Source organism: Nelumbo nucifera, chromosome 1, assembly GCF_055504915.1.
Source record: "Nelumbo nucifera cultivar China Antique chromosome 1, China Antique-T2T, whole genome shotgun sequence".
NCBI lineage: Eukaryota > Viridiplantae > Streptophyta > Magnoliopsida > Proteales > Nelumbonaceae > Nelumbo > Nelumbo nucifera.
Window position 1 is genome coordinate 208,999,750 of NC_142649.1, and position 24,682 is coordinate 209,024,431.

General features: G+C 41.2%; 1 protein-coding gene across 27 annotated transcripts in view; it reads left to right on the top strand.

Annotated features, from left to right (window-relative positions):
- LOC104585617 (uncharacterized) overlaps positions 1-24,682 on the top strand; it is a 133,385-nt gene that overhangs the window by 51,393 nt on the left and 57,310 nt on the right. For all 27 annotated transcript variants that reach the window (XM_010242560.3, XM_010242557.3, XM_010242561.3 and 24 more), the window contains one exon: positions 23,782-23,830. In XM_010242560.3, the coding sequence (XP_010240862.1) occupies positions 23,782-23,830 (49 nt within the window). The remainder of the gene's footprint in view (positions 1-23,781; positions 23,831-24,682) is intronic.

The following is a 24,682-nucleotide window of genomic DNA, read 5'->3' on the forward strand; positions in this document are numbered from 1 at the left end:
TCAGTAGGAGAGGACTACCTTGATAAGGAAAGATACCAAAAGCTGGTGGGGAAGTTGATTTACCTGTCCCTCACTCGCCTTGACATTGCTTATGCTGTACATGTTGTCAGTCAGTTCATGCACACTCCTAAAATCCCTCACATGAAAGCTGTAGAAAGGATCCTCAGATATTTGAAGTCTTGCCCGGGGAAAGGGATTCTGTTCAGAAAAAACAGTAAAATTGAAGTTGAAGGATATACTGATGCAGATTGGGCTAGCTCAGTTGGGGACAGGAAGTCTACTTCTAGGTACTGCACCTTTGTTGGAGGAAATTTAGTTACTTGGAGGAGTAAAAAACAGAATGTGGTTGCTAGATCTAGTGCAGAGGCCGAATATCGAGCTATGGCTCATGGTGTTGCTGAACTTTTATGGCTTAAGATCCTGCTTGGTGAACTTGGAATAAAGATTGAGTGTCCTCTCAGGTTGTACTGTGACAACAAGGCTGCCATTAACATTGCAAATAACCCAGTGCAACATGATAGAACTAAACATATTGAGATAGACCGTCACTTTGTCAGAGAAAGAATCGTCTCAGGAGAACTCTACATCCCTTATACTCCCTCCGAGATGCAGATTGCAGATGTTCTGACTAAAGGGCTAGCTACAGTGAAATTCTTGGACTTACTTGGCAAGCTAAACATGATTGACATCCATGCTTAGCTTGAGGGGGAGTGTTGGTTCGGCTGTCTTAATTTGTATGTTTATCTTTGTTGGGTCTTAAGTCATTAGTTATTGGGCCTTAGTTACTGGGCCTAATCTTATTTAGTGTTTATTTGACTAGGTGTCCCTCCACTAATCAGGGGCATTCTGGTCTATTTATGTAACATTATGTAATGTTGTTATATATAATAGATTAGGGCTGGCTGAGAACTAATTCTGCCGCCCATCTCATATCTTCTTCTTCTTCTTCTTCTTCTTCTTCTTCTCTCATTCGACAACTCTATTTCAGCAAACAGTGTTCACCATCCAAAGTTTGCTAAGAACCTTGACAAGTTGGGCATGATTGACATATATGCTTAGATTGAGGGGGAGTGTTGAGAATGGTTAAACAGGGGTCTTTTGGTCTTTTTCTCCTTTCTTATATTCTCTCAGTATTTGGGCACCCAAATAGGGGCCTTCTTGTAATTATTATTTTTTCAAATTGTAAAGTAAACTTTTGAGGGTGTGAAAAGTGAACAACACACACCTCTCGACACATTGCTCTCTTCTTCCTCTCCTATTTCTTCCTCTTCTTCTTCTTCTTCTTCTCTTCTCTTCTTTCCTTCTCTCTCTTGAAACCCTAGTTTCTACAACTTGGTATCAGAGTGGGTAGAAGCATCTGGGAGTTGGTTCTTTGCTGATCTCCTACCTAGAGGCAAATTGTTGACATCAGGCTGCCATCGGATGACATCAGCAGTCCGTATAGGTGAGGCTAGAGTGAGATTTTGGGCAGATGATTGGAGTGGGGTAAATGTATGGGTTGGCTGAATAGGTGTTGATTGCTCAATGGTATGAGGTTAGAGGTGAACAGGTGGTTTGATGCCCTAACTTCAAAAGACCTTTGCTAGATCAAGAGGTGGAGGAATGTATCTTAGTGTTGGACAAACTAGAGCAGTCCAGATCCTTTACCTCAAACTCCTCACTGAGTAGCTTCTTGAGAGAATTAATTTCATTACTATCACTACTTGTCACCACACTATCATTAACATGCACAACCAGGAGAGTTAAAGCTGAACCTGTTTTCTTGAAAAACAGTGTAATCAAATTGAGCCTGTACATAGCTAAATTTCTCCAAGGCACGTCTAAACCTGTCAAACCATGCCCTTGGAGACTGTTTCAGACCATACAATGCCTTCTTCATTCGGAAAACTTTCTTTCGACTAGCTTTATCATAGAAGCCTGGAGGTAATTCCATATAGACTTCTTATAGATCACCATTCAAGAAAGCATTTTTAACATCCATCTGGAACAACGGCCATAAGAAGTTTGCAGCAAGTGACAACAACATGCTGATCATGTTCATTTTGGCAATTGGTGCAAAGGTTTCTACAAAATCAATACCACAAGTCTGTGTGTATCCCTTAGCAACCAGTTGAGCTTTGTATCTTTCAATTGAATCATCTGTGTTGTACTTTACTATAAAATATCCATCTGCACCCAACATGTTTCTTCTCTCTTGGCTGATCTACTAGCTCCCAAGTATCATTTTTGATAAGTGCATCCATCTCAACTTTCATTGCTTCCTTCTACTGAAGTACTACCAGGGATTCCTGTATTGATCTGGGAATAGGTACAACAGTAATGGACATATATGATGGTGAGAGGTGGTCATAAGAAAGAAATTGAGAGTAGATGAGGTGCAACGATGCTTCCCTTTACGTATTACAATAGGAAGGTCAAGATCATCTGTGGGAGGCCGAGGCTCAACGGTGGTGGTAGGCATATCATATGCAGTAGTTGTAGGTACAGAGGGTGTAATACCTGAGTCTAGTGCTGCAGAGGAGACTGGAAAGATCATTTGTAGGAGGCTGAGGTTCAACGGTGGTGGTAGGCATATCATATGTAGTAGTTGTAGGTACAGAGAGTGTAATACCTGAATGCTCATCACCGGAACTAACCTGCCTCCACCATCATTTGTGAAACACCCTCAACTCATTGCACTTTTGACAGCCCCCCTCACTACACTCCCCTTCAGTAATAGGAATAGGCAATGGGATTTCCTGAGCAAAAACACCCTGCTCACCACTCTCCCCCTGAGATGAAATCCTGGAGTAATAAGGGACATCCTCAAAGAAGGTAAAATCCATAGACACAAAATGGGTCCTATAGACAGCCCCCCTCACTACACTCCCCTTCGGTGATAGGAATAGGCAATGGGATTTCCTGAGCAAAAACACCCTGCTCACCACTCTCCCCCTGAGATAGAATCCTGGAGTAATAAGGGACATCCTCAAAGAAGGTAAAATCCATAGACACAAAATGGGTCCCATAGACAGGATCATAACAACAATACCCCTTTTGATTTTGTGCATACCCAAGAAAGATACACTTGGCTGCCTTAGGATCATATTTATAACAATTAGGTCCAAGGATTTGAACAAAGAAAGTGCACTCAAAGGTCTTAAGAGGAATGCTGAATTGGTTCTTATCAGGATACAACAGGTTAAGAGGAGCTTTCATGTCTAAAACCCATGAAGGAACTCTGTTGATCAGGTAAATAGTTATGTGGATGGCATCTCCACAAAAACGAATAAGAACATTAGAACTTAGCATGATACTCCTAGCAACTTCATTCTGCTGAGGTGTATGAGAACAAATGCTTTGATGGATAACCCCATACTCAAGGAGATATGAAGCCAAGGGTTTTACAAAATACTCCTTGGCATTATCAGATCTAAGATTTTTTATTCTGATTCCAAATGAGTTAAAACTATCTAGTGGAATGCATAGGTTAGAGTAGGTAATGCTCTTAAGAATGCATAAGATAATCCCATGAAAAACAAGAATAGTCATCCACAAAGTGTAGGAAATATCTGTACCCCCCATTGTAGTAATATGATATGGCCCCCAAACATCGGTATGCACAATTTCAAAAGGAGCAATGCTTCTTTTATTACTCAAAGGATATGTTGATCTACAATGCTTTGCAAGTTCACAACTCTCACACCTCAAATTAGACACTTGGATTGACTCAAACAAATTAGGAAAAAGACTCTTCAAAGACCCAAAAGATATAAATGACCCAACTGATTATGCCAATGCATAATTTGACTCATAGACTAAGATACAAAAGACCTTCCAACTTTTTTATTCCTCCCAGGTGGATGCTTAAGCAAGTAGTTTCCATTTGTCTCACGACTAGTCCCAATCACTTTCCTTGTCACTAGATCCTAGAAGACACAATAATCAGGGAAAAAAGGTTACTAAGAAAATCTGATTTTTAGTAATGCTACTAATTGAAATCAAATTAGTGCTAAGTTTAGGGACATGTAGGACAGAGGACAATGACATGACATCGGATACTCTGATATCTCCCTTGCTAGAAATAGGTACAAGGGAGCCATCAACAACAAAAACTTTGTCTCTGCTAGAAGATAAGGAGTAAGAAGTAAACATATAGATAAAAAACTAGTTATATGGTCAGAAGCACCCAAATCAACAACCCAAAAAAGACTAGTGTTACCTGGGGATGAAGCATGATAGGCAGTAGCTCTTGTACCTAAGTGAGCAAAAGCCGAAGTGGGAGTAGTAGTAGATGTAGTTGTTTATGGCCGAGATGATCCCGAGGCTCCAACATCACTCTCTAGTTGAGTTAAGGCAGATCTAACTACAGCTAAGGCATCTAGGGATGTGGATTTTGTGTTAGAGGAGGATGCACAATCAGTAGTAACACCTGCATTAGCATTCCCTTTCTTGCTATTGAGTCTTGCTGGAATAAGATGAGGATACAACTTCCAACAAGTGTCCCTAGTGTGCTTTAGCTTCTTATAATAACCACAAACCATCTCCCTCTTGTCTTCCCTTTTTATTTTCCTCTCCTTATTATCAACCAGCTTTGGTTTCACTACTGCCAAAGCTGATTCTGTTGATAGGTGTATTATATGTACTGTACGCAGGTTTAGTGCCTGTAGGGGTATTTTTGTAATTTTGTAGTCCTCTTGTGTTGTATGGCCAGTATAGTATAAATACAAATGCTTCACTTGCATGAAGCAGTTCTTTTGAGGCCTTAAGTCTGCAGCCACTTCTTTCTTCTTCTTCTTCTTCCTTCCTTTCTTCTTCTTCTTTTGCTCAACATGGTATCAGAGAAGGACCGACTAGGCCTGGAAAACAACCAATTGAGGTCTCTCTTCATTGCTGCGTAGAAGCTATAGTCCTAATGCTCGAAGACAAGGAAGAGGAAGCATTCTCTAATGCTGCGATGAGTCTTCACTGCCGAGTAGGGTTCTGCTACAAGAAAGCTGACTGTTCAACTTCCTAGCGCAGAAAAGGGTTCTGCTTCATGTTTTCTGGGGTTGCTCGGCTAAGAAGACTGTAGAAAACCATCCCAGATGTACGAAGAAGGGTTCTGGCCTGCAGAGAAGATTGGGTCCATGAGTGTACTGCCTATTCACAGTTTGGGTGACCTGGGTACTGAACTGAAGTTTCTCTGTTTATGGTTCTCTTCTTGCACTCTTTCGATGGACGGTTAATGTCCAAAAAAAAATTTGTGTAGGGACTGTTCGGCTATTTTGTTTTCCCTCCTCCAACTGTGTGTTGCTCTATTCAGCTCTCTAAGGGACTGTTGTTGAACCCTAAACCCTAAGTGACTGTTCGGCTGCCCTGGAAAGTGGATATCAGCCGATTAGGTGTGTTGAACCACCACTTGTATTGCTGTATTGCTGTTCCTACCGATTAGGTGTGGATATCAACACTTGTATTGCTGTTCCTACTGTGAAGCTGCATGAAAGTTGTAAAATTGTAGGTCATTTAGACCTGGTTACACTGCAAGTGCAGTGTTCGTATATTGTTCTGTGGACTCCTACAAAGTGTAGGTCATACAAACTAGTACTGCAGCTGCAGTGTTTGTGTTTGGTTCTCTGCGAAAACGAAAATCAGCAAGTACCTAGTTGTGGACTGTAGTAGCTCTACAAGGCAGTGTACCTTTGTTTTGAGTTCTTCTAAACCTAGAATCATGAATAAGGGAAGATTGTGGTGCACTAATTGTCAGAAGCCCTAACACACCAAAGATACTTGTTGGGATCTCCATGGGAAATCAAAGTGGGCTCAGGATTTACCTAAGAAGCAAGGCTCAGATGTAATTAGAGGACCCGGGCAACAAGGTACCAAGAAACACCACATGGCCAATATGGTTACTCGGGAGAATCAGCCCTCCACTTCTACTGTGACTCAAACACCACATGGCCAACATAGCTACTCTGGATTTGACCCAAGGGAGGATATTGTAAACTCCTTCCGTGACCATTTGGAGCTTTATGGTAGAGCAATTCACCAGGTGGATGCTCCTCCCACCACCTCTTTTGCATCCACATCAGGTAATCCTGCCACTGCTTTCCATGCTGCTTCTCACAATCTTGACTCTCCATGGATCATCGATTCTGGAGCGTCAAAACACATGACTGGTATGTCCTCTTACTTTCAAACTTATCACCCTCTTTCCGGAAGAGATAAAGTGAGACTAGCTAATGGATCATACACTTCCATAGCTGGTCAAGGAACTTTCTCTCTTCCCCTCAGCCTTACTCTTTTTGATGTTCTTCATGTTCCAAAATTGCCTATGAATTTGTTCTCAGTCAGTAGTGTTACAAATTCCTTAAACTGTTCTGTGACTTTTTTCCTTACCTATTGTGTGATTCAGGATCTGGCCTCGGGGAGGACGATTGGTAGGGGACATATGGTTGATGGACTCTACATGCTGGAGAATACGGCTAGCCTTCATGTTACAGAGTCTATGAGTCAGTTCAAAAAAAGTAAAATGTATTTGTGGCACTGTCGTCTGGGTCATTGGTCTTTTGAGACCTTGAGATTTGTTTTCCCAGAACTGTGTAAGTCTATGTTTGTTTCTAATCTTTCTTGTCAAACGTGACAGTTAAGCAAGCATCGTAGAACTCAATTTCCTCAAAGAAATAGTAAATCTGAGTTTCCTTTTCACATTGTGCATTCTGATGTATGGGACCCTGTTACTTTACCTTCTGAGAGTGGCTACAAGTACTTCATTACCTTCATTGACGATTATTCCAGATACACTTGGGTATATCCAATGCAAACCCGTGAGGAAGTACCAAAAATTATCCAAGATTTTCAGCGGATGTTCTTCACCCAATTTCAGACCGAGATTCAAATATTTCAGTCAGACAATGCATAAGAGTTTTTTCATAGTGACCTCACGGAGTTCTTTGCTTCACATGGCTCTCTTCATCGGAGCTCTTGTGCCCGTACGCCACAACAAAATGGTGTGGCTGAATGGAAGAACCGACGTCTACTTGAAGTGGCACGGGGTTTACTACTCCACATGAATGTTCCCAAACGATTTTGGCTTGAGGTTGTCATTTGTTCTACATACCTCATTAACCGAATGCCCTCTCGTTGGTTAGAGTACAAAGCCCCACATCAGCTTCTCTTTCCTAAGGCCCCTCTTCTTTCTATCCCTCCTCGTGTTTTTGGTTGTCGGTGCTTTGTCCAAAACCTATCTCCCACCCGGGGGAAATTGGACTCTCGTGCTATCCCATGCATATTTCTTGGCTACTCATTCTCTCAGAAAGGGTATTGTTGCTTTGATCCTGTTTCTCGGAGATTCTATGTCTCCATGGATGTTACCTTCTTTGAAGATGAGCCCTTCTTTCCGGTTTCTCCTCAGGGGGAGTGTAGGCATGAGGAGAAACTGGTTCAGCTTCCTCCTCTTCCTATTCCTTCTCCTTCTCCCCCTTCTCTTCCTGATCCTCCACCTTTCCGTGATTTTTCTCGTCATCATAAAGGCCAACCAAGTTCAAGAGCTGTGGGGGATCTAGAAGCTGTACCTCAAGTGCCATCAAATTCCTCGGGGGAAGATCATACTCTCTCAGGTAACTTGACTCCCAATGATGGTCCTGACCTCCCTATTGCTAATGATCTTGACCTTCCTATTGCCCACAGGAAAGGTGTTAGGTTGTGCACTACTAAACACCCCATTTCCAACTTTGTTTCCTATGAGAACATCTCACCTTCATTTCATGCCCTCCTTACCTCCATTGACAGTATTCCTATTCCCAAGAATGTGGCAGAAGCTCTCTCAGTACTAGATTGGACAAATGCCATGAAGGAACAAATTGATGCTCTTCATATGGGATCTTGTTGATCTCCCTAAGGGGAAGGATCCAGTTGGATGTAAATGGGTATTCACTGTTAAGCATGGGGCTGATGGAACTGTGGAGAGGTATAAAGCTCGTTTAGTGGCAAAGGGTTTTACTCAAGTATATGGAGTTGATTATGCATAAACTTTTGCCCCTGTTGCCAAAATGAACTCTATTAGAGTACTTTTCTCTCTTGCTGCCAATCTGAATTGGGATCTACATCAGCTCGACATCAAGAATGCCTTCTTGAATGGTGACCTTGAAGAGGAAGTTTATATGGTTCAACCCCCCGGTTTTTTGGCTCAAGGAAGTGAACAGAAAGTGTGCAAGTTAAAGAAGTCTTTATATGGGCTGAAGCAATTACCAAGAGCTTGGTTTAGCAGATTTCATACCGCAGTTCAGCAGAGAGGATACAAGCAATGTCAGTCAGATCACACACTGTTTGTAAAAAGGGTAGAAGGTAAAATGGTTGCCCAAATAGTATATGTGGATGACATAATTGTTACTGGTGATTGGAAGGATGAGATTCAAAGTTTGAAGGGCTTCTTTGCTACTCAGTTCGAAGTGAAAATCTAGGACCCGCCAAATACTTCCTTGGAATTGAGGTTGCTGGATCAAAAAAGGGTATCTTCATCTCCCAAAGGAAATATGTCCTAGACTTGCTTAAGGACACTGGAAAGATTGGGGTTAAACCAGCTGACTCTCCCATTGACCCCAACCATAAGTTAAGTGACAGCCAAGGCGAACCTCTTAAGGATGTGAAGCAATTTCAGAGGCTTGTAGGGAGATTGTTGTACCTCTCTATGACTCGTCCAGACATAGCATATGCTGTTGGTGTCCTCAGCCAGTTCATGCATGCACCTAGGTCCACTCATCTTGAAGCAGCAGAAAGAATACTGCAGTATCTTAAGAAGTTCCCGGGTGCTGGCTTATTATTCCAGAAACATGGACATTTGAGAGTTGAAATTTACATAGATGCAGACTGGGCTGGATCTCAAAGTGACAGAAGGTCTACTAGTGGTTACTGCACCTTTGTAGGAGGGAACCTTGTTACTTGGAGGAGTAAGAAGCAAACCATGGTAGCTAGATCTAGTGCTGAAGCTGAGTACCGTGCAATGGCACATGGAGTAGCCGAAGGTATATGGATAAAGAATCTATTGGGAGAGTTGGGTTTTCCAGTAGACAAACCCATGGCTCTACTCTGTGACAAGGCAGCTATAAGTATCGCTGCGAACCCGGTACTACATGATAGAATAAAGCACATTGAAGTTGACAAGCACTTTATCAGAGAGAAAATCATCACAGTCTCAAAGAGTTGCACAACCAAGTAATTTCTACTGATGTGAGGCTGCATAGAGTTGCACAACCAAGTCATCACTAGATAGTTTTTCTTAACCCATTTAGCATAGTCTCAAAGAACCATTAAACCTAAAAGCTTAAGCTGTTAGGTGAGGTCTTTGAATAGGTTGATATTTTCTAACACGCCCCCTCACACGGAAGCCCATTGGGCTTGAAGTGCGAACAAGCACAAGCCCACCCATACCTTGTGTTGAAACTTAATTAATTATAATGGGGTAACGAGGATCGAACACTAGACCACTTAGTCAAAGTGGCTTTGGTACCATCTCAAAGAATCATTCAACCTAAAAGCTTAAGCTGTTAGGTGTGGTCCTTGAATAGGTTGATATTTTCTAACCATAGGCTTGGTCTTCTTTTGCTGGTTGCATTGTATCTCCAGTTATAGTAGTATTCTGAAATGTGTTGTCTGACATACTTCCAGACTCTATAGATCCTTCCCCAAGTGATTTTGATTCATTCACAAATGTCTCCATGCTAATCACACCACCAAAAACTCACAGATATTTAAAGAAGAGGCTGAAACAGAACCTGTACAGCAATCCAACACAAATTACAGTTCTGAAATACTCTCTCAGCAACTCAGAAAAGGTGCCAATATCAGTGGAAGTAACTAGGATAAGCTAGAACCCTAGAACTGATCCTTTCTCAGTAAAAACCTAGAACCAACCCTAGAGAAAACCAGAAAAAATTCAGCCACTCCTTCCAGAAGAGCCCTGAAGAAAACTGAAGAGAGGAGAGCTTGAGAGTTCGGCAATGAGGGTTTGAGAATGAGAGTTTCGAACCTACTCTCTCTCAGCACCCTAACACTATTTTATTAAGATAGATTTGAATAATTACAAGGAGGCCCTTAGTTGGGCAAGAAATTACAAAGAACATAATATAGACAGGATGGGCCCAGAATAAGGCCCATTACAGAAAAACATAAATAACAAGAAAGAATAAATAGCCTATGGGACATTCGACCCATCTTCTCTACACTCCCCCTCAAGCTGAGCATAGATGTCAATCATGCCAAGCTTGTTGGTATCGTGCTGAAGTTTTGCCTTGGCAATGCCTTTGGTGAATAAATTTGCCAACTGTCCTTTAGATATGATGAAAGGAAGACACTTTACCCGAAGAGACCCTTTCCCTAATGAAGTGTCGATTAACTTCAATATGCTTGGTTCTATCATGTTGCACTGGGTTGTGAGCAATGTTGATGGCAGCCTGATTATCACAGTACAACATCATTGGCTTGTCATATTCAACCCCAAGTTCTTCCATCAATGATTTTAGCCATAATAATTCAGAAACTCCATGTGCCATGGCCCTGTATTCTGCTTTAGCAGAAGACCGAGCAACAACTGATTGTTTCTTGGTTCTCTAAGAAACAACATTACCAGCCACCAAGCTGCAATACCCAGAAGTAGATCTTTTGTCATCAATGTTTCCGGCCCTGTCAGCATCGGTGTAGGCTTCAAGTTTCATATGACCATGCTTGGCAAACAGAATACCCTTTCCTGGGGAGCCCTTCAAATAACATAGGATTCTCTCTACTGTTGCCATATGAGTGTCTCGGGGAGCATGCATGAATTAGCTAATGCAACTGACTGCATATGCAATATCTGGCCGATTTATTATTTTTATGTTTCCATTATAATGAGGAACTACAATGATATAAATACCCCTGCTGCCTAAAAGAATAAATAACAGATTATAACAGCAACAAAAATAACCAAAAAAGACTGATAACAACTAATAAAAAACAGAAACTAATAATGCAGGGACCCCACTAATTTACTGGAGTGTTCGTCTACAATAACCAAGCCATCTTAGTCTAGTTTCGCTCAATTTATCCTATCTTTGTAACATTCACATCTCTACCGTACTCATTATTTTTTTTGGAAATGTTATTACATCACTACCCAACACTTTATTCCATACATCATTGCTGGCCTTATAGTTGTTTTATAAAATTTTCAATTCAGCCAAGGCAGTATTCTCTTATTACGTAGAACTCTGAAAGCACCCCTCCACCTCACCCATCCTACTTTAATTTTATGGTGATATCATCCTCAATCTCTCCCCTGTTATGAATTATCAAACCAAGGTAATGAAATGGGTTACACTGAGATCTATATTAGTCTTCAATCCTAATTGTAACATGTGTTAGAATATACAAATCAGGGGTATTTTGGTCATTTGGGTTTATCTATTTGAGAGTGAAAGGTCTATTTTATTTAAGTTTATGTGTTCCATCACTTATGAGGGACAATATGGTCTTTCTTGTAACTATGTTATTGGAGATAAATACAAGTGGGTCAGCTAGAGGTGAACTGATTTTCCTAATCTGGCCGAACCCTTCGTCTCTTCTTCTTCTTTCTCCTCTTCTTCTCTATTTTAACCTAGAATCGAATAGGGATTTCACATGGTATCAGAGCAATAAAACCTAGTTCTCTTTTCCCTTTTTTTTTTTCTTTCCTCATTGTTTGTCTTCTTCCTGGGTTCGCCGCCAACTATTTCAGCTTTCTTCGATTTTCTTCTAGCCTGAGTGAAAACTCGACAAGAGGACAAAAAGGAGTGGTTGTTTTGTGGTTTTGGAGGTGAGTATGCCTCCAGTTACCGTGGTGGTGGTCGTTGAGGTTGTGTACTAGATGTCCTCTATTCTGTGATACGAAGAGGGCTGTTTGTGGACAGGTATGAGCAGTTCTGTTTTTTGCCCAAATAGTGGACTGTAAATGCTGTGTTTCGGTTCAAAATATTTTTTTATGTGGAGGTTTGAAGTGATTAGTATGCATATCAGCCTTGTTCTCTGTTTTTACCTCATATGTGTGCTGAAAGTAGAGTTTTTCGACTGCTGAAGTTCACGACAGCAGTGGTGTGGTGGCGGTTGTACTGTGTTGAATGGTGTGTGGGTGATTCTGAATAGTTGAAAGTGAAACCTTGTATCGTGTGGTGGTATTTATACTGATTTCTGCGTATGGTTTAATGGCTTAGTGACTTCAGCCCTTGTATTTGGTGTGTGAATGGTTCTGCAGTGTGCAGTACAGGTGTTTGATTTAATGACTGAGTGATTTCAGTTTGTGTATTTGAAGTACAATGTGTATTTGAAGAAGTTGGTGGTGCTGAGAGTGAGATAAGTTTTGTGGAAGTACGTGAAGTTGTGCTGAATATTTGAAGGTGAATTAGTTAAGATGGCATCGATTGGAGATGGGAATGACAATAAAACAGGCTATGATTCCTCCAGATTACCTAAATGTTCAAATGACATCTATTAAGTTGAATGGTGAGAATTATGTGCCGTGGGCAAAATCTGTGGAGGTGTTTTTAAAGGCCAAGAGAAAAGTAAAACATGTGAGAGAGGAGAAACCCTCCTCTGATTCTCCGGGGTTTAGTGACTGGGAACAGGAAGATGCACAAATAATGACATGGCTGTGGAATAGCATGGAACAAAAAATTAGCATGAACTTTATGTTCCTAGATACAGCTAAAGAAATCTGGGATCATGCTAAGAAACTGTACTCCGGACAAGACAATACAACTAGGGTGTATCAGTTGTACCAAGAGTACTTTAATCTAAAGCAAGGCAGTCAAAGTTTGGAGGAATACTATGCAAGTCTGAGGAATATCCGAAATGAGCTCAATGTGTATCATCCTCTGACACAGGATGTTCAGATTCAACAACAACAGCGTGAGCAACTTGATGTGACAAGGGTTTTGGTGGGTTTGAAGGCTGAATATGTGCCTGTCTGTGCACAAATACTGGGGGGGTCTGCTCTTCCCTCACTTGAAGAAGATTTTGCCCGTCTCAGGAGGACATCTATTGAGTCTATAGAGCATTCTTCTCTCTCAGAGAGATCTAGTTTTGTGGTGACTAGAGGGGGAGGCCGTGGAAATAGAGGTGGTGGTGGTGGTCGTGGCCTTCCAGGTAACCGTGGTGGTCCCATGTTTAACCATGCTGGTGGCCGGAGTGGAGCTCGGGACTCAGGGGGAGGTCGTGGTAAAGGAAGAAGTAATGCCCCTAGGAAGTGTACACACTGTGGATTAGAGGGGCACACGGTTAATTTCTGCTATGATTTACTTGGTCCACCCAACACTTGGGCTAATCATGCTGTGACTAAGGGTAGTGGTACAATTACTAAAAGTCAGCAAACTGACCCGATTCCCTCCACATCTACTGGTGCTTCTGGGAAGGAGATGGTGAGTGTACCCCGTGCAGTATATGAGTAGTTCCTTCAGACATCTCAGCAGAACACAACTATCCTTGCCCATTCAGGTATGGCTTGCTTGGCTTCCAAGCCTTCACCCTGGATCATTGACTCCGGAGCCTCGGACCTAATGTCTGGGACTCCTAATGCATTTTCTTCTCTTTCTCGGTCCTCGACATCTCAAATAGTTACTCTTGCTAATGGTTCTACATCTCCCATCTGTGGTGTTGGTGATGTTGATCTCTCCTCGTCTTTTTCATCTGTTTTATATGTTCCCAAGTTCCCCTTTAACCTAGTTGAAAAACAGCCCTAGAAGTATGGGACTGTGCAAGAAAACTAGAAAAAACAAACAAGAGAAGATTAGAGAATGAGAGAGAGAGAGAGCTGCGGCAAGGAGGGTTAGAGAATGAGAGGTTCGAACTCAGCCTCCCTCTAACACTCTAATACACTTTTATTAAGTTAATCTTTGAGTAATTACAAGAGGGGTCCTTGGTTGGACATGAAATTACAAAAAAGAGCATAGAAGAGTATGGGCCCAGAATAACAACCTATGGGCCATTTGGCTCATCTTCTCTACACTCCCTCTCAAGCTGAGCATAGATGTTAATCATGCCCAGCTTGCTAGTGTCATGCTGAAGCCTTGCCTTGGGAATACCCTTGGTGAGGAAATCTGCCAATTGTCCTTCAGAAGTAATGAATGGAAGACACACTTCACCCGGAGAGACTCTTTCTCGAATAAAGTGTCTATCAACCTCAATATGTTTAGTTCTGTCATGTTGTACGGGGTTGTGGGCAATGTTGATGGCAGCCTGATTATCACAGTACAACATAATTGGCTTGTCATAATCAATCCCGAGTTCTTCCATCAATGACCTTAGCCACCACAGTTCAGAGACTCCATGTGCCATGGCCCTATATTCTGCTTCTACTGAGGATCGGGCCACAACTGATTGTTTCCTACTCCTCCAAGAGACAACATTACCAGCCACCAGACTGCAATACCCTAAAGTAGATCTTCTGTCATCAATATTTCCAGCCCAGTCAGCATCAGTACAGGCTTCAAGTTTCAGATGTCCATGCTTGGTAAACAGAATCCCTTTTCTTGGAGAGCCTTTCAAATAACATAGAACTCGTTCTGCAGCTGCCATATGAGTATCTCGAGGGGCATGCATGTACTGGCTAATACAACTAACAGCATATGCAATATTTGGCCGAGTCATGCATAGGTACAGGAGCTTCCCAAGAAGTCTCTGAAAAACCCCTTTGTCTTCCAACAATGTCCCATCTAAAGCAAAAAGTTTGTGACTCGTATCAATAGGAATTGCAGCTGGTCTAGCACCCATCTTTCCAGTTTCAAAGAGCAAGTCAAGGACATACTTCCTTTGGGAGATAAGAATCCCATCCTTGGATCTAGCAACTTCTATGCCAAGGAAGTATCTCAACTCCCCCAGATCCTTAATCTCAAATTTTGTACGAAGGAAAGACTTAAGAGCACGAATTCCTGAGGCATCATTACCTGTCACAACAATGCCATCAACATACACAATGAGATGTACTGCCAGAGATTCACTTCTCTTCACAAAAAGAGTATGATATGACTGTGTCTGAGTGTAGCCAAATTTAACAAGTGTTGTTCTAAATTTCTCAAACCATGCTCTAGGAGACTGTTTGAGGCCATAAAGAGATTTCTTCAATTTGCATACCTTTCCTTGCATATCACTTCCATACATTCCCGGAGGGAGAGACATATAGACCTCCTCATGTAAGTCACCACTCAGAAACGCATTCTTGACATCCAATTGATAAAGGGGCCAATCAAAGTGAGCTGCCAGAGATAAGAGAACCCTTACAGATGTCATCTTAGCAACAGGAGCAAAGGTCTCCAGGTAATCAATCCCATACGTTTGTGTGTAGCCTTTGGCAACCAGTCTGGCCTTATACCTCTCAATAGTCCCATCAGCCCGGTATTTAATGGTAAAGACCCACTTGCAACCAATCGGATCCTTCCCTTCAGGCAAATCCACCACTTCCCAAGTATCATTTTTGTGTAGGGCATCCATTTAAGATTTCATGGCATCTCTCCATTCTGGAATCTCAAGAGCTGACATAGATCTAGGAATAGGGTTAGATGCAACTGAAGAGAGATAGGCAAAGTATGAAGGAAAAAGTAGGTCATAAGATAGGTGTTTGGAAATGCAGTGTGCAGTGCACTTCCGTTTTCCTTTCCTAACCGCAATAGGAACATCAAGATCCGGGAAAGATGGTTCCAAAGAGGTTAAAACAACACCTGTTGTCTCATCTGTGATTGGAAGTGTATGAGGCTCATCTGCTGTAAGGGAAACAACCTGCTCATTCCTGGACCTTTGCCTTTGATACACCTTGGGATTGTGGGTAGGACGAGGAGGTAAAGAGATAGGAGCACTAGGACAAGAAGAATGAAGTGACTGGTCCTCCCTTGATTCATTTGGTGAGGATACAGGCTCATCAAGAGACTCAACTGGGACAGGGAGATGAAGAGCAAACATTTGTGACAAATTCTCCCCCTGTTGACAATGTCCTTCCTGAGAGGACCCATAAAAAGGAGAAAGTTCATCAAAGGTAACATCCATTGAGACATATCGAGTGCCAGACTTTGGATCAAAACAACAGTAACCCTTTTGTGTGGGGGAATAACCAAGGAAGATGCATTTGTGGGCTTTTGGTTCAAACTTATGTCTCTGGGCATTTGGAATGTGGACATAACAGGTGCAACCAAACACACGGAAGGAATCGGGAAGAGATCCTTGTCTGGATGAAGAAGACTGAAGGGGGATTTAAACCCTAGAACCCTGGATGGCATACAGTTTATGAGATAGGTAGCAGTGAGAACAACATCACCCCAAAATCTTGTGGGAACATGTGAGGCAAACAAAAGGCTCCTTGCAACTTCAACAATATGCCTATTTTTTCTTTCAGCAACTCCATTCTGTTCAGGGGTTCTAACACAGGAACTTTGATGAATAACTCCCATGTCAGAGAGATACAAGGATAAACTCTTCTCAAAATACTCTTTTGCATTGTTAGATATGAAAATCTTGATTCTGGTATCAAACTGAGTTAAAACAAATTCATGAAATTGCCTCACAAGTCTTGGAACTTCTTCACGAGATTTCATTAGGTATATCCAAGTGAATCTAGAAAAATCATCAATAAACAGGATGAAATATCTGTAGCCCCCCATAGAAGATAAGTGGCAAGGCCCCCACACATCAAAGTGCACAATATTAAAAGGAAAAGAGGATCTTTTATTGCTCAAAGGGTAATTGTTTCTACAATGCTTTGATAACTGACAAGACTCACAATTAAGACTGGACACACTGATTCCCTTAAACAGTTCAGGAAATAGATGACTTAAAGCAGAAAAAGGCAAATGACCCAAACGATAATGACTCAACATGATTCGACTGATAGACTCTGACAAGATAGATCCAAAGGCAGCATTCTTAGGATGATCAAGGCATTGTCCAGGAGTGTCAAGCAAGTATATTCCATTCGCTTCATGGCCACTCCCAATCACCTTCCGAGACTCCAAATCCTGAAAAACACAGTGAGAAGGAAAAAGTGTTACACAACAATTCAATGAGTTGGTTAAGCTACTTACAGATAACAAATTGGTATTTAATCTAGGTACATGAAGGGTGGAGGATAGGAGTAAGGAGTCCGTAGCCTTGACAGTTCCCTTGCCAGAAATAGAGGCAAGAGAGCCATCGGCTAAGGTGATTTTGTCACGACCAGGAAGCAAATCATATGAAACAAACAAAGTGGAAAGATTGGTCATGTGATCAGAAGCACCCGAGTCTATGATCCAAGGGGTTTTAGGATTACCTGAGGTGGTTGCATGGTTAGCAGAAACTCTTATACCTAAGTGACAAAGTGGAAAGATTGGTCATGTGATCAGAAGCACCCGAGTCTATGATCCAAGGGGTCTTAGGATTACCTGAGGTGGTTGCATGGTTAGCAGAAGCTCTTATACCTAAGTGAGCAAATGCAATGGTGGCTGAATTTCTTGAAGGGTTGGATGATGAAGTCACTCCTTCAAGATGGCTGATCATCTTTCCAAACTTTTCATACTCAACTTTCATGGCTGCCAACTGTGCACAGGCAGACTCAATTTCGACATCAGTACCCGTGGTTGCATTTGCACTCCCTGTTTTCCTACTATCATTTTTCTTCTGGAATCGAACAAGAACAAGTCCGGGATGTAATTTCCAGCACTTGTCCTTGGTGTGCTTCGGCTTCTTGCAATATTCACAGACAACCTCCTTCTTTCCAGTGCCACTGGGAGCCCCTATAACTCTTTTGGGTTTAACCCCCATATTTGCAAATGCATTAGTGTGAACTCCTTGAACCTGTACCTGTCTTCTGCTTTCTTCACTGCTGACTAAAGCATATGCTTGAGATAGTGAGACACTTTCCTTGGACAGAATATTTTGTTTTGTGATGTCATATTCAGGGTTTAACCCAGTTAGGAACTCAAAAACCCTGTTCCTTTCAACTAATTTCCCGTTGGTTTCTGCATCATTGGGAGTATCCCACGTCACAACCTCTATCAGATCAATTTCTTGCCACAGAGATTTCAAGGTTGAGAAATATGCCGCAAGGGATTTTTCCCCCTGTCTTAGATTTTTCGCATCACTCCTTAGTTTATAGGCTCTGGCTACATTCAGTTTTTAGGAATAGGTTTCTGCAACACTATCCCAGATTTCCTTAGCCGAGTTCATCCAGAGATAATGTTGATTAATCTGTGGATGCATTGAATTCACGAGCCACCCAATCACGGTGTAATTCTCTTACACTCATTTCTCATAAGAGGGATCATCCTCTGGGGGAACTTTCTTGCTCCCAGAGATAAACCCCCCACTTTCCTCTACTACAAATATGAATTTTTACGGATTGTGACCAGGCCAAATAGTTGGTTCCATCCAGTTTAACTGTGGTTACAACCAACAAAGAATCAGTTGTGGTTCCCAAAGTATGTCCATATTCAGCAGTACTCTTGCTCTCAATATCTGAGAAGTCCATTATGTAAAAACTTCAATTAGGGTTTCGGCAAGCCTCTACTAGTGTACTGATTTTGAAGAACTCATATTGAGTTGAATCAGCAACAAACACAGCAACTCACAAACTCAGTTCAGACCTGACAGCCGTGAGAGCCAAGTTCGGTGGCAGCACTTTCAAGAGGAAGGCCTGATTCAGCCTTCAAGAAACAATCAGCAGACCTCCAAACACTATGTATTCTTGGTTCCGAACAATAATTTCCCAAAGAGAGCAAAATTATAGTCCACAGTACTTAAGAGGCCTTTTTACAAACACTATGTATGCAGCAGTCAACACTCCACTATTAACTAGCAGGAATCACTTCAAGAACACTCCGTATAGGTCCAAGAAGTAGCTGAACTGAAGTAGAGACTCGTACCACTGAGTCTAAACATGTTTTGGCCACTTGGCAGTCCAACAAGATAAGAACATAACCCAGAAATCTCTGAGTTAAATCAATCCAGCAAGAGCCGAACAGTAGAGCAGATATAGAGGGGTTTCAAGTACTTTAACAGCTCCCCAAATCAGAAAAAAATAACCCAGCAATAACTCAGCAATAACTGAAGCAATTTACAGTTGTAGGAATCTCTGATTTGAGCTTCAAATCAGGCCGAACAATCTATCTCTCTGATTCTTCCTAGTCACCGAACTATTCTCCAATCGAATAGAATCTTGGGAACCCTCCAATGACCTCCAAGAGTCAGGCAAATGAGTCTAAACTTCTAGCCCTAGAATACCTCCATGCAGTCGGCTGGACTATAACCACATGAGAGCCATGCCAAGCTCAGGCCTGCTCCGATACTAAGTTGAAAAACAGCCCTAGAAGTATGGGACTGTGCAAGAAAACCAGAAAAAACAATCAATAGAAGATTAGAGAATGAGAGAGAGAGAGAGCTGCGGAAAGGAGGGATAGAGAATGAGAGGTTCGAACTCAACCTCCCTTTAACACTCTAATGCACTTTTATTAAGTTAATCTTTGAGTAATTACAAGAGAGGTCCTTGGTTGGACAAGAAATTACAAAAAAGAGCATAGAAGAGTATGGGCCCAGAATAAGGCCCATTACAGAGAAGAACATAAAGATAACATAGAGTAACAACCTATGTCTGTTACTCTATGTTTCGAAAAAGAGCATAGAATGAGAGGTTCGAATGGCCCATCTTCTCTACAAACCTTATGTTTGTTAGTAGATTAACCAAGTCACTTAATTGTTCCATAACCTTTTATCCCTCTTCTTGTGTGTTTCAGGATCTCAAGATGGGGATGAAGATTGGTGGAGGGCATGAGGCAGGTGGATTGTATTACCTTGATGGTGGTGGCCCTCCAGTAGCTTTTTAGTCTTCTCTTACTCCTCTTCAATGGCACTGCAGACTTGGTCATCATTCTCTCAAGGCTCTGAAGTTGATGGTTCCTTCCTTGAGTCATCTTTCATCTTTGGATTGTGAGTCATGTCAGATTTGGAAACAGCAGTCTCTTTTAGTCAAAGAGTTGATAGTTGTGTCTCGAGTCCTTTTTCTTTAGTTCATTCTGATGTTTGGGGTCCAATCAAAGTGATGTTATACAATGGCTATAAGTATTTTGTAATTTTTGTTGATGACTTTTCAAGGATGATATGGATTTATCTTATGAAAGATCACAATGAAGTGTTATCTATTTCTCAAAAATTTTATGCTGAAATACGTACCCAATTTGGTGTTCATATTAAAATTCTTCGCTCCGATAATGCCAAAGAGTACACCTCAATACCATTTCAGCAATACTTAGAGCACCATGGGATAATTCATCAAACTTCTTGTGCCTACACCCCACAACAGAACGATGTAGCTGAACGGAAAAATCGACATCTCCTTGAAACTGCTCGGTCTTTGATGCTTAATATGAATGTCCCAAAGCATTTTTGGAGTGATGTTGTCCTCACATCTTGTTTTCTCATCAATCGGATGCCCATGTCCATCCTTGGAAGTCAATCCCCCTTCTCGGTGTTGTTTCCCACCTTATCTTCGTTTCCTCTCACCCCAAGAGTCTTTGGGTGTGTTTGTTTTGTTCAATACTTGGGGCCTGGTTTAGACAAGTTAGATGCACGAGCAATTAAGTGTATCTTCCTTGGCTACTCAATGACTCAGAAAGGGTATAAGTGCTATAACCCTAACTTCCATAAGTCATTTGTGTGTTCCGATGTCACCTTCTTTGAATCAATTCCTTTTTTCTCGGATACTGTGGTTTCTTCTCCTTCCTCCGTAGTTCCTCTTCCTGTCCCTGTTGCGGATCTCCTTCCCGTGGTTCCCATTCCAGTTGCAGATTCACCTCCCATGCCAGTTACTACTGAGAGGCCACCAATCAAACACGTGTATACTCACAGAAGAGCACCGGTCCGTCCTCCAATTCAGCCCTCGTCGATAGATCCTGCCATTGCTTCTTCTCCCTTAGACTTTGATCTTCCTATTGCCTTGCGGAAATGTAAACGCACGTGTACTTCTCATCCTATTTCACACTATGTTTCAGCTACTCACCTTTATACATCTCATCGCAACTTTATATCATTGCTATCATCTGTTTCCATTCCCAAGACTGTCCAGGAAGTCCTTACCTCCCTAGGGTGGTGGCAAGCCATGGAAGAGGAACTCTCTGCTCTACAACACAATCACACGTGGGAATTTACTACTCTTCCTCTTGGTAAGCATGTTGTTGGGTGTAAGTGGGTCTACATAGTGAAGTATCTTCCTGATGGCAGTGTGGAGCGATTGAAGGCCAGGTTAGTGGCCAAGGTCTATTCTCAGCTGTATGGTGTGGACTATATGGAGACATTTTCTCCTGTGGCTAAAATTGGTTTAGTTCGGGTGTTGATTTCATTAGTTGTTATGTATGATTGGTCTCTTGTGCAACTGGACATCAAAAATGCTTTCCTACATGGTGATCTCATTGAGGAAGTGTATATGGAGCAACCACCAGGGGTTTGTTGCTTAGGGGGAGGATGGTAAGGTTTGTAGACTTAAAAAGGCAATTTATGGACTGAAACAATCTCCACGCGCATGGTTTGGGAGGTTCAGTGAAGTAGTGAAAGAATTTGGAATGAAACAGTGTCAGGTAGACCATTCTGTGTTTAGCCATGACTCAAAAGATGGGAAAATCTTGCTAGTGGTGTATGTGGATGATATTGTCATAACTGGGAGTGATAGTAACGGGACTGACAGGCTGAAGAAATTCCTACAGGACCACTTCAATACGAAAGATTTGGGTAAGCTGAAATACTTCCTAGGAATAGAAGTTGCTGTTAGAATGTTAGAGTGATGTTCGGCTGATAAGAGTTCTTATTAGCCCATTCTTATGTTTATCTTATCTTGTAACTGGGCCTATGTTAATGGGCCTATTCCTGTTTAATGATTTAAGTCATTTGGGTGTCCCATCACTAATCAGGGGCATCCCAGTAATTTCTTGTACCTTGTACTACATTCATCTATAAATAAAAGACTGGTCGACTGGCTAGTACAGTTCGACATTCTCTTCAGTTCTGTGGTTCTCTTCTCTTCTTTGCTACTTCGAGTATAGCTCCTCAGATTACAGTTGCAAGGTCAAGGCATGGAATTAACTTATGTCAAAGAAAATATGTTCTTGACCTACTTGAAGAAACATGACTGTTAGGTGCTAAACTAGCAGAGACTCCTATGGAACTTAATGTCAAGTTGAGTGTTGATGCAGGTGAAGAGTTTGATGATCATGGAAGATACAGGAGGTTGGTGGGAAAGTTGAATTATCTGACTATTACCTGACCAGATATATCATTTGCTATGAGTATGGTGAGTCAGTTTATGCAACATCCTCGGATTCCTCAATTCTAAGGATTGTTAGGTACCTGAAGGTGCTCCAGGTCGTGGTTTGCTATACCGAAGTGGAGGGACTCTTGAAATAGTAGGGTATACAGATGCTGATTGGGCTAGTTCTATATCAGACAGGAGATCAACTATAGGATGTTGTACCTTCCTTGGTGGCAATCTTGTAACTTGGAAGAGCAAGAAACAAACAGTGGTGGCAAGGAGTAGTGCAAAAGTTGAGTACAGAGCTATGACTCATACCACATGTGAACTAGTATGGTTGAAGAACTTGCTACAAGAGATGGGGTTCTCGGTTGACAAACCCACGAGACTATACTGTGATAACTAGGCTGCTGTTCACATCTCTTCCAATCCAGTCTTCCATGAGAGAACCAAACATATTGAGGTCGATTGTCACTTTGTGAGAGAGAAAGTGAAAAGTGGAGTGATAACCACATCTCATGTGAGCTCAGGAAATCAGTGGGCAGATCTCTTTACAAAGGGATTGTCTCGGGGCAGAGTAGATTATATTTGTGACAAGCTGGGACTATATGACATATACTCTCCAGGCTTGAGGGGGAGTGTTAGAATATACAAATCAGGGGTATTTTGGTCATTTGGGTTTATCTATTTGAGAGTGAAAGGTCTATTTTATTTAAGTTTAAGTTATGTGTCCCATCACTTATGAGGGACAATATGGTCTTTCTTGTAACTATGTTATTGGAGATAAATACAAGTGGGTCGGCTAGAGGTGAACTGATTTTCCTAATCTGGCTGAACCCTTCTTCTTCTCTTCTTCTTCTTTCTCTTCTTCTTTCTCCTCTTCTTCTCTACTTTATCCTAGAATCGAATAGGGATTTCACAACATGATTCAGAATCCTATTATTATTAATTTTTCAATAAATATGTTTTATTACTTTTATCCTATTGTCATGATGTCTCTTTACAGACAATGTATGATCAGCTTAACAATGTTTAAAACCCACCTGTTGAACCACCTTATTAAATTTGTCAAACTAAGCTTGAGGCCTATTTCAACCCATAGAGAAATTTCTTGAATCATCATACCTTCTTCTCACTTCCATCACCCTAGAGTCTTGATGGCTGAATCGTGTACACTTCTTCTAGGTTACCATACAAGAAATCATTCTTGATGTCCCACTAATGAAGGGACCATGACAAATTTCCAACAAGAGATGGTATAAATCTAGTTGAGTGAATCTTAGTTACAGGAGAAATGTTTTTATATAGTCAACTCCATAGTCTATGTAAAACCTTTTTTCCACCTACCTTGCTTTCATTATTTCACTACAAAATCCCAACTAACCAGATCTTCTATAATTTTTTTTCCAATTTGGTAGACAAAATTCTCTACTCAAATGATGTTGTATATTTAGTAGAATAGTAGCCTTCATTAATTTCATTATGAATAAATGTTTATTGTCTTCTCGTACATGAGATATCTTTGTCTACTTGCATCATGCACCTAAAATATTCACTTTTCGTAGGGCGAATTGGTGAGGCTTTTTGCAAATGATCAGAAGAAAATAACATGTGGTAAGCCTATTTCCACTGAAAGGTGATCTTTTTTTATATATTCAGCTATGGGATCACATACTGAGAAGTATCTCATATATTTTACATTTATTCATGTGATAGCTCCACAAATGGATAAATAAATAATAATCATGCAACTACAGCTCTTGATATTGTTCTAAATATGACTTTGACAATTAGTAGGTAGCCTCTTACTCTGTTATTGGGTTCAGACAAGCCCTTACAGAGAATGATTGCTGCTTTATGTATGCATATTTTTTGTTCCAATAATTATTTTATCAATAACTTTAAAATTTATTAAATTAATGAAAAACAAGTTCAAAGAGGTAAGGGGAGAAATAAGCTCTCTCAAGTCTCAACTCTCCTCTTTATCCTTTCAACCAAATTACAATTAGGCCCAGAATAATTGATCTCTACCTGCCCCTTTTTTCGAAATACATCAGAAAAAGAATTAACACTTCTCTTGACCTATTAAATTTAAGTTGAGGTAATCGGTGCTATTTGTTGTATGATTTTTGAAAATTTAGATTTATCATATTATAATTGGGTTGGTAATTGTTCATTACTTGTCCAATTGAAATTATTTGATTAGGAACGGCATAGATACTTAATTGGAATTGTGTTGTGCATAAATCTGATTGTATAACTGACTTACAAAAGGGTCCTCCACCCTATTAAGGTGCACAACATTGCTTGGAGGAAAGAAGAATGCTTGAATTAATTTTCTAGCCCTCTCTTATAATGTCTACACCTTCCATGGGGGTTTAAGTTTGTGGTTGGGTGTGTTTTCATTGTGAGCTTAGGAGCTGTATTCGAAGTAGTAGAGAAGAGAAGACCTCTGAAATACTGTGA